The 10879-nt window shown below is 43.7% G+C and overlaps 1 protein-coding gene across 1 annotated transcript; it reads left to right on the plus strand.

Moving 5' to 3' along the window:
• The first annotated feature begins 2060 nt into the window (after window positions 1-2060).
• On the plus strand, window positions 2061-10116 carry DDX5 (DEAD-box helicase 5). Its single transcript, XM_042451924.1, has 13 exons — window positions 2061-2265; window positions 3828-3993; window positions 4382-4478; window positions 4715-4848; window positions 4944-5009; window positions 5708-5849; window positions 5950-6110; window positions 6269-6441; window positions 6575-6685; window positions 7082-7143; window positions 7244-7303; window positions 8465-8689; window positions 9456-10116. The coding sequence occupies exons 1-13, from the start codon at window positions 2234-2236 to the stop codon at window positions 9827-9829; spliced, it is 1803 nt and encodes a 600-aa protein (XP_042307858.1). The 5' UTR covers window positions 2061-2233; the 3' UTR covers window positions 9830-10116.
• The last annotated feature ends 763 nt before the right edge of the window (window positions 10117-10879 follow it).

A 10879-nucleotide genomic window follows, 5' to 3' on the forward strand; every position in this document is an offset into this window, starting at 1 on the left:
AAGAAGAAAACATTACTTAGCAGATTAAATGTATAGTAGCTAAAATATTTTTGACATGATTATGCAGAAAATTACTAATGGCCTGGTCTTATAATCATGCAAGGGATGTGAGGGAAATATAGGGCTATTAGTAAGTGTCTTAGGGCCCAGACAGGTCAAAATAAAGCAGCTTCAGGCCACTTTGGAGGTGTGCTATTTAAATTATGCATACGTTCTAAGAGGCCGGAAGCCGCACTAAAGCTGCGCTTCAGTAAGGACCAGAATGCAGTTTTGGTATGGCTTCTGGCCTCTTAGGACACATGCATAATTTAAACAGCACACCTCCAAAGTGGCCTGAAGCTGCTTTATTTTGGCCTGCCTGTTTGGGCCCTTAGTCATTTTTTTTCAGTGTAATTTTGGAGTAACTATTCAATGAAACTTCCCAAAGGGTTGATACACCCTTTCCTGGTGGGGCTTTTATGCTGTCAACAGATTTTTATGACAGTCACATTCATTAGATCTAGTTTCCCCAGCAAAGTGATGCAGTGATGGGGGAAAAATTTATCTGTTGAAATTGTGGTTCAAAACACTGCAGAAATAACCCAGTTTGAGACGTCTTTAAATGCCCTGTAGCAATGCTAGGGAGTTATGGGAATTCTGGGAACTATAGTTTTGTGAGAAATTTAGCCTTTTCTGTCTCGCAATAAACTACAGTTCCCAGGATTCCCTAGTACTGAGCCAGGGGAGATAAAGTGGTCTCAAACTGGATTATTTCTGTAGTGTGTTTTGGACCTGTATTTAATTGCCTTCAAGTCAGTTCTGATTTATTACAATGCTAGGGCAAGTCTTGTCACGGAGGTTTCTTGGCAAGGCTTGTTCAGAGGGGGGTTCCTTTGCCTTCCTCTGAAGGGTCTGAGAGAGTGTGACTTGGCTAAGGTCACCCACTGGATTTCCATGGCCCTGGAGGGACCTGAACCCTGGTCCACACACAATGCTCAAACCACCGTGCTGGCTCTTTTAAAATCTGCTGGCACACAGATTGCTAGAATTGTGACAAGACCTGAGCTTTAAAATAGGCTTGTGGCAATCATTTAAAATGTGAGGAAGATTGGTGGCAACTAACGGGTGTCAGGAGGGAAACCGGGCCCATAGGCTAGCCTAGGAAGGACACCCCTCATTGGAAGCACCTAAGCGTGGAGTAGTGCTTTGAGTGCTGGACTAAGACTCTAGAGACCAGGGTTGGATCCCCTGCTTGGCCCTCTAGAGCCACTGGGTGACCTTGGGCAGGTCACTCTCTCTCAGCCTGAGGATGGCCATGGTAAGCCCCCTCTGAACGAATCTTGCCAAGAAAGCCCCATGATAGGTTCGCCTTAGGGTCGCCCTATGTCAGAAATGGCTTGAAGGCACACACACACAGAGAGAGCTTAGGGCTGCCCTAATTCAAGCTTTCTCTCTGACCGAAGAGGGCGCAGGGCAGGCTGTCCTCGTGTAAAGGGCTCAAGGGCCAGCTTCCTGAGGCAAAGGAGGCTTGTGAGAGGAAGGATGGCTATCTGGGGAGCTGCGTGGGCGGAAGTCGTGAAATGCAGGCAACGTGGGCGAAGGGGGAGAAGGCAAAGCCAAGCCTTGCCAACCTGACCCAGGGCTGCGTCCATACCGCAGAAATAACCCAGTTTGACACCACTTTAAGGGCTGTGAGTCCATGCTATTGGTAGCTCTGGTGCCACAACAGACTACTCTTCCTAGAATCCCATCGCACTAAGCCGGGGCACTGAAAGCGGTGCCAAAGTGGGTTACTATTTCTGCAGCCCGTCCATAGCCCTAGGCAAGGAGAGGCCTCCCCGCCCAGCCGCCATTTTCCTCAGGGGCTGAAAAGCCGCCCGGCTTCCTCTTCAAGGAGGGCTCCCATTGGCTGAGGCGGCGCGCGCGCGCACCCACCTGGCCACATAGCCAGCCGTAGCCCCGCCCCCTTTCCTCTTGGCCAAAGACACAGAGAGAGAGAGCGACAGTCTTCATCCTGTTCGAACTGGAATCCTCAGCTACAGAGGGAGGGGGAGGGGCCGTCAGTGACGTCACGAGCCGGCTTCCCGGCATTCTCAGCGGTCGCCGGGTATATAACCGGCATCCGCCGGGCGAGACACTCCCCATTCAGTCACCCCCGTCGTCATCAGCACAGCGGCTGTTTCCGACCCTCTTCCTCGCCGTCCCTTCGTTGTCGTCGTCGTCGTCGAGGCCCGTCTCCGTCGTTTCATCAGCAATGCCTGGGTATTCCAGTGAGAGGGATCGCGGGTGAGGAGGCGGCGCCCTTGCGGTCGTGGCTGGGGGTCTTGGGGGAGAAGGGGCCGGGGTCGTTTATAAAATGGCGGCGGTTGCGGGGAGGAAGGAAGGAAGGGGGGAGGGAGTTAGAACGGAGTGAGAAGAGAAGAGGCAAAAGGACGGAAAGGGAGGCGGGGGCGGAGGGTAAAACGGACGAGTCAGTGGAATGGGGGGGAGGGGGAGGGGAAGGCAGGATAGTACTGTAATTGGAAATGCTAATTAAGGCTGGGTTAATTGGTGCTGGCGGCAAGGAAGGAAATGGTGGGAGAGGAGGAGGAGGAGGAGGGGGTTTGTTTCCCCCGCCGTTCCCCTTTTGTCTTTCCCTGCTTCTTAATGGCTGGCCCCGCCATGCGGCGGACCAGGGAAGAATCAAAATGCCGGCCGCCGCTGCCTTTGTTCCTCCTCCTCCGCTGGCGCTATCCCCGCCCCGGCCTTAAAATGGACGCTTCGCCTGGAAAATGTGGCGTCGACGGAAAAGACAAAAGGGCCGCGAGGGGGAGGCGGCGCAGGGAGGGATAGACCCCTTCTTCTGCTTCTTGTTCTCTTTGTGGTGGAAGGGGCCCCCCCCGCCAGGGGCGCGCGCAAGGAGACAAAAGGCTGCCTCGCGGGAAAGGACCATCGGAGTGATTTAGTGCAGAGACGGAGACGGAGACGGAGCGGGCTTTGAGAGACCTCCTCCCGGGGCGGGGGGGGGAGGGAGGGAGGGAGGGATGGAGGCGCCTGCGCACTAACTCCCTCCCTCTCTCTCGCTAGAAGACGCCTTTTACGAAAATAAAGCCACTGCCGTTGTTGAGAGACCTGGAAAGCAGGCTTCTTACCGGAACCGCGTTGGTTTCGTAACCCTCCCCTCCCTCCCTCCCTGCGTCAATTAAGGGACAGGACAATACACTCCTCCCTACAGAGGGCCACGCAGTGCGTATGGGTGTGTGTACATATATATACACACACATACATTCAGATATACATATATATATACACACACACACACACGCACAACTGTTCAGTGCCAGCAGACATATGAATACAAAGCTAATGTATCAATATGTACAAACAAAAACCCACCAGTGATACCTTTTATCCACCAACAGAAATGCAGAATATATTGTGCATCTTGGTTGGCCAATAAAAGGTATCACTGGTGGGTTTTTGTTTGTATCTGTTACATGGCCAAGACAGCTACCCCCGAATGTATTGGTATGTTATGTAAGTATGTAGGCAGTGTGGTTGAATAACCTCAATCAGTGATCACCAAACTCTGCCTTTGATAAGAGGTTTTGGACTTCAGTTCCCAGAAGCCCCAGCCATGTGGGCCAATAGTCTGGCATTCTGGGAGCTGAAGTCCAAAATCCCTTAAAGAGCACTGAATGTCCATAGTTTGGGATTTGTGAAGACAGATGAGTGTTTTATTTTGACATGATTCAGGCAGGGGTCCCCTAATTTTTCTGTCTCCCCCCCCCCCTTCCAGACCTTCACATCTCTATGTAGGCTATGTGGCTGAATAATCTAAATCTTCAAAATTTGCCTTGCCTTGACAGGTTTGGTGGCCCTCGTTTTGGAGGCAGCAGAGGGGGATCTTTAGGTGGAAAGAAGTTTGGGAATCCTGGAGAAAAGCTTACAAAGAAGAAATGGAACCTAGATGAGCTCCCCAAATTTGAAAAGAACTTCTACCAGGAACATCCTGATGTTGCCAGGCGTCCTATGGTATGAAAACTGCCTTTTTTGGCCAGAATTGAACTTCAGCTTGTTACTGTACACCAGAAACGGGCAAAAGTCAGGCTCCAAAACTGTTCCATCCCTCTTATTTGGCACAGTAAAAGAAAGGGTAAACTGTCATTTTTTGAAAGCCTCTGGGAGCCTCTTCATTTTCAAGCCCCACCTCCTGTACTTTGGAAGGATTTTCAAAACCAGACGTGGACTTCTGATTATTCTTTGTTTCTTTCTGACACCTGTATGGTCTCTAATATTGTGGGGCAGAAAATCTCCCCCTTCACCATAAATTATCTGGATCCATAGTACTGGAATTGTTGGTTTTTATTATGCTTATCAATAGAATGACTAGAGAGTGACTCTTACTTTATTTTATTTGCAGCAAGAGATTGAACAATATAGAGCAAGCAAAGAGATCACAGTTAAAGGCCATAACTGTCCAAAACCTGTTATGAACTTCTATGAAGCTAATTTTCCTGGTACGTAGTATTCATATTTTAGGTTTGTTATATTTTAGCTTTTTCTAATTTCTTTAGAACTATAGAATTTTATAGCATGTTTATCCATTTTTGTGTTATTTTGAGATGGCCTGAGGGCTAATCAATAAACATTGATTGATTGGTAAGTAGTAATACTGTTGTTAACCTATGAATGTATGTATGCATTTTTATTTCATATGCCAGACCTTTAACCGACCCACTTTTATGTCTTTTAGCAAATGTTATGGAAGTAATCCAGCGACAGAACTTCACTGAACCAACTGCTATTCAGGCACAAGGCTGGCCGGTTGCCTTGAGTGGACTGGATATGGTTGGGGTAGCACAAACTGGATCAGGGAAAACATTGTCAGTGAGTAACTGTTTTATAGCAACTTGAGTGCTTAAAATTAATGAATACATTGTACTGGTGAAAAAATTAAGTGTATTCTTGTCTTTTCTTAACAGTATTTATTGCCTGCCATAGTGCATATAAATCATCAGCCTTTCCTTGAGCGAGGAGATGGGCCTATTGTAAGTACTGAGCCATACAAATCTTATGGGGGGGGGGGCAGAGGGAGATTAAATTTAATTTTGAATGTCAGCTCCGTAGAGTATAAAAGATATCTGTAGGTAAGACTTGAGTGGAAGCTTTTGAATTCCTGAACTTCAGGGTCAAAATTCAGCAGTGGGGAATCAAAAGTGAAAAGATTTCAGTGTTTTGTCTCTTGAAACTGTACAACTAGTACAAACAAGATCAGGAACCTTACCGGTTTCCTTTTATTTTGTTTACTGCTTGCTGTTCAGGAGTTCCTCAGTGGTCATGCTTTCCCTCCAGGATGCTCCAGATGTAGCTTTTCTCAGAATGCAGTATCATTGTGCTGGAAACAGGGCATTGATTAATTCTAGCCTATTCTTAGCCCCATAGCAAAAATGATCTTCCCATTTAGTTAATATTAATGTACTGCTTTATTCCATAGCTGTTATTAAAGCCTTAGAATTATTTTATGCACAACAAACTTGCTAGCAGATACAAAACTAGTAATTTAATATGTAGCTCCTGAGAGTAACATTCAAAGAAAGTAAACACATCAAAATGGTGTTGGCATGTATTAGTCCTCTGTTTTTAAAAAGGTTACTCTCCAGAACAGTGTCATGCTTTTAATACAATATTGGCTAACTAATAATCACCTCAGAGTACTATGACTATATATTTGTACATCTCTTCATAGTGTCTTGTGCTGGCACCAACTCGAGAATTAGCTCAACAAGTACAGCAAGTAGCTGCAGAATATGGCAGAGCCTGCCGTTTGAAGTCCACTTGTATTTATGGAGGTGCTCCCAAAGGGCCACAAATACGTGACCTGGAAAGAGGTATCAAAATTATAATTTGGGAAGAATCAAATAAATCTGAATACTAATTTGGTATTGCAGAGATTACAAAACCAGGAATCCTATTTTTCTTTATTTACAGGTGTGGAAATTTGCATTGCAACGCCTGGTAGACTCATAGACTTTCTGGAAGCTGGAAAGACTAATCTCCGGAGATGTACTTATCTTGTTCTTGATGAAGCTGACAGAATGCTTGATATGGGCTTTGAACCTCAGATCCGGAAAATTGTAGAACAGATCAGAGTAAGTATAAAGGTTCACAGTTTATCTGTATACTAAAAGACAATTGAGAAGCTCTTATAGAACTTAATGGTCCTAGATTTCATTTACAGGTTCTCAGTTTTATCCATGGGGAACTAAGCAAACAATTTGATGTTAAGAGAAATCTTATTTATTTGCAGCCAGATAGGCAGACACTCATGTGGAGTGCAACATGGCCTAAGGAAGTTAGGCAACTAGCAGAAGACTTCTTAAAAGAATATGTACACATCAACATTGGGGCGCTGGAGCTAAGTGCAAATCACAACATTCTGCAGATAGTGGACGTATGTCATGATGTAGAGAAGGATGACAAGTAAGTGAAATGCAAAGCCTTTCCACTTGAAGGAATAATTAGAGTTGTGTTGAACTTTAAATGTGGCTGAAACTGTCAAAATGCTTCTAGTATATGTTTCACTGCTCTGATAGGACTTTTCTTTGTTATGAAGGCTTATACGGTTAATGGAAGAAATTATGAGTGAGAAAGAAAACAAGACGATTGTGTTTGTGGAGACCAAAAGAAGATGTGATGACCTTACTAGAAAAATGAGGAGAGATGGGTAAGCAGGTTAATAAACCTAATTAGTGTTAGGATCCTTTGTTAATCCTGTTCTTGTAATACTGTTCTGCTTCAATACAGTCCTAGAACAGCTGCAGTTGTCACATTGTTCAGCAGTCATTCTGACTCCCTTTGCTGCAATTTCTGATACTGACTAAACAGAGCTAATTGGTTTTCACTACCACATTGATTTTTATGAATTTATATGAAGCAATAGTAGTTATATCATCAGAATGATTGTAGTTTGCTATTGTTTGTGTAAGTGGACCAGTTATTTGATAGAAGGATGTCATGATTCAACCACTCAAACAGGATTTGACAAAAGGCCATTGCCACTGAATCCTTACTAGATTTGAGAACTGTTTGAATGCTCATGAGAGATTGAATATACTTGCAGGTGGCCAGCAATGGGTATCCATGGTGACAAAAGTCAACAAGAGCGAGACTGGGTTCTAAATGGTGAGTAATTCTGAATTGATCTAAATAATTGATTTAGGGCGGTGATACGTGTCCCAGATTCAGTTTTGAATACAAACTAATCAGCCTTTCTTTGTTGCAGAATTCAAACATGGGAAGGCTCCTATCCTGATTGCTACAGATGTTGCCTCCAGAGGTCTAGGTTAGTACAACTCTAAATCTTGGGTGCAGCACAAATTTTTAAAGAAAGTTCATTGCTTTCTTTAACCTCTGCATTTTTCTAAGTTTTTTCACATTAAGGTGCAGTCTTTGTGGCAAGGCCTAGGCATGACAATCGGAGGACTCGAGGGGGATGGAGGACTAATGGAAGTGATCGTCTGGACGCTTCCAGTCCAATAGAGAGGTGAAAGTTGAGCATTGTGTGCCAGTAATCTTCAAAAGGCAAAGACAAAAACTACGATCCCATAAACTGTTCTCTCAAACGGTAGCTTCATTCACGGTTCACTTTTGCCCGGTTATTTCTACTGTTCCATGCTTTGCATGACCGCCATAGTGCACTGCTGTTTAGTCTGTGTGCATACTGTTTGCTGTGGTCCGTGAGTCTTTGGATTTCAGTGAGTTTGCTGAAATGTCGAAGAATAATTAAACTTCTGTGGTCGATTTTTTTCCAACTTTTGAAATGGAGAGAGCAGCTTTAAAATGTACTGAGCCTTGTACAAATTGGTGAGTACTGGCACATGAAATTTGAAAATCCACCTCTCATATTCAAGTTGGGGTGGGAAAGCAGTGGCTTTTCAAACCTGGAGTTCCTCCGTCACCTATACCATAACCGTCATGTCGAGACCTGCCAGAGAGAGACACACTCAAGTGAACGCTGGCTTCTTGGAAGCGCTTGCCTAGACGAGACACAGTGCATGAAAACAACTTGATGACCTTTCAGGGACAGGTATGTTTTTCTTGCAGCTGCGGTTGAAAGGTCTTGGCAAGACAAGCAGTGTGGCCTTCTTTTTAAGCTTCTGATGTGTGGCAAGGCCTCATTTTTTATATGGAGGTCCTTGGGAGTACATGAAGAGGCTACTGTGAGCTTATTGGTCCTACTGCAAGAAGCATTCAGATGTCACTTGACTTGTAGGGGCACTCTGGTAAGGATTTTAGATCACAGGGTTAATTGCAGAGAGATTCAGAGGGAAGAGTTGCAGCCATTTTCTCAGTTTTTCTCTTTTTTTGCAGGAAATAGATAATTAACATTCTTTACAGCAGTTAGCATCTTAAAATCTATTATTGTCTAACTTGCTTTTTCATCTGGCTGTTGTGGTGTGCAAAATTTTGTGCATTGCTTTTGCTGCACTGCAACACTTTACAGATGTGGAAGATGTGAAATTTGTCATCAATTATGACTACCCTAACTCCTCTGAGGACTATATCCACCGAATTGGACGAACTGCCCGCAGTACCAAAACAGGCACAGCATACACATTCTTTACGCCTAACAATATAAAGCAAGTAAGCGACCTCATCTCTGTACTTCGTGAAGCTAATCAGGCGATCAACCCAAAATTGCTCCAGCTGGTTGAAGACAGAGGTTCAGGTAAATATGTCATCTTACTCAAATATATTTCTAATACCTGACTGAGTTCTGAGAGTGTGCATTGTGAAGTACATTATGACATCATAATTCCTTTTTGACCTATGTATGAATGTATTAATGTAAAAAGAAGAAGAATAAATAACAGCAATGATGCAATACGGTGGGCCCTTGGTATCTGCTGGAGTTTGCCTCCAGCCCCCCCCCCCCCCCCCTCAGATACCAAAATCTGGATGCTCAAGTCTCATTCATTATAATGATGTAGTAAAATGGTGCCCCTTATACAGTGGTACCCTGGGATACGAAATCACCGCGTTACGAAATTTCCGGGATACGAAAAAATCCCATAGGAAAAAACTGTTTCGGGTTACGTTTTTTTTATCGGCTTACGAAAAAAATTTTTGGTGCTTTTCGGCGCTTTTTCACACGAAATCGCGGCTTTTAGCGCTAGCGCCTATGGCTTTTTCGGCTAGCGAAAGATTTCGGGTTACGAATGGCGCCGCAGAATGGATTACATTCGTAACCCGGGGTACCACTGTATAAAAGGGCAAAACCAAGGCTTGCCTATGCAAATATAAAGATTTTTAAGGTATTTTTAAGCTGTCAATGCTTAAATCTATGGATAAAAAAAACCTGTGGATAAAGGAGGGCTGACTGTACTTTGTGAGAAGAGATGAGGCAGAAAGAGGTCTGTGCTTATTTATTGCTCTTATTTGGAGTAGGTGCCTGGCTGCCCATAATGAATCTGTTTCAACTTCTGTTATTTCAGGTCGTTCCAGAGGTGACCGACGTGACAGATACTCTGCGGGCAAAAGAGGTGGATTTGGTTTTAGAGAGAGGGAAAACTTTGAAAGAACCTATGGTGCAGTGGGCAAGAGAGACTTTGGTGCAAAAGCTCAGAATGGTGGCTATGGTGCTCAAGGTTTTGGTAATGGAACTGGCTTTGGAAACAACTTTGGAGCAACTGGCATGCAGGGTGGATTTAGGGCTGGCACTCCAGCTTATCAGAATGGCTATGACCAGCAGTATGGAAATAACATGGCAAACATGCACGGTGCAATGAACCAACAGCAGTATGCATACCCTGCAACTGGTGGTACGCCAATGATAGGTTATCCAATGCCAGCAAACTATACCCAATAACCTAGTATATTTAAGTGTCTTGTTTTTTCATAATTGCTCTTTATATTGTGTGTTGACAGCATAGTTATTTAAAATCTTATGGAACATGCAGAAGCGTCTGCAGTGCAGCAGTACCTGGTGCACTTTTCCGCTATTTAAGTTGAATATTCTCTACATTCCTGAACGATTTTTAGTTTTTTGTACTAGAAAATGCAGACCGTGTTTTCACAAAGTAAATGTACAGTGATTTGAAATACAACAACTGGGGGCAATGCATGGCCTTCCAATAAAGATATTTGAAAACAGAAGTTACTTCTTGTTACATGCTTGAGTGATGTACCTATCAAAAATGGTCTGTTACAATCTTGCTACACTGACTTGTAATATAAACACCCTTATTTTTCTGACTGAAATTTATTAACTTCAGAACCAAAACTTTTGTAATGTTTTCCTGAAGTTTTGATTACTGAAGTTATGACATTATTGTAAAAAAAAATCTCACAGACACTAAATGAAAAGGGATATCACAAACCTTGAAGCAAATTTGGAGAAAAGGGGAATCTTAATACAGCCTAAAGTAAGATGCATGGTGTCTAAATAGAACAGATTACAATAACCAATAATAACTAGTTAAATTGAGGGAAATCAGCACAAGGCAGTTCTATAAATCCTGATAGTCACTGGTGTTAGAGAAAGAGTTCTACACTCGTTTTCCTTCTGAGTTTAGTGAATTATAGTTTCCTCCTATCCTAGTGCATTTAATTTATAGTTTCCTCCTATCCTAGTGCATTTCAGGCTGTATGGTGGAATAAACATCTATATCTGTTAAAACTGGAAAGGCTTCAGAGACTGATACCTCTGCTTTATTCTGGAGTTTTTGCTGTACTTATGGCTTTGGGAAACATCTGTTCTTATTTCCTCCCAAGATACAAGATTATTGCTGCATGCTTGAAATGTCTTGGTGTGGACAGGTAGCAGCTTCCGGGTTGTGAATTTAAGGGCTGGATCAGTTAAGAATTAACTCTTGTGAATTGCAAATGTCAGTACTCTGATAATGTAGCCTTCCAAAAA

This window comes from Sceloporus undulatus, chromosome 2, assembly GCF_019175285.1.
Source record: "Sceloporus undulatus isolate JIND9_A2432 ecotype Alabama chromosome 2, SceUnd_v1.1, whole genome shotgun sequence".
In the NCBI taxonomy this organism is placed as follows: Eukaryota; Metazoa; Chordata; class Lepidosauria; order Squamata; family Phrynosomatidae; genus Sceloporus; species Sceloporus undulatus.

Bases quoted from the DNA above. Each gene is read 5' to 3' on its own strand.
- DDX5 (XM_042451924.1), top strand. From the start codon at position 2,234: ATGCCTGGGTATTCCAGTGAGAGGGATCGCGG. The intron at 6,442-6,574 runs GTAAGTGAAATG...TTTGTTATGAAG, and splicing joins GATGTAGAGAAGGATGACAA to GCTTATACGGTTAATGGAAG. The intron at 8,690-9,455 runs GTAAATATGTCA...CTGTTATTTCAG, and splicing joins GGTTGAAGACAGAGGTTCAG to GTCGTTCCAGAGGTGACCGA.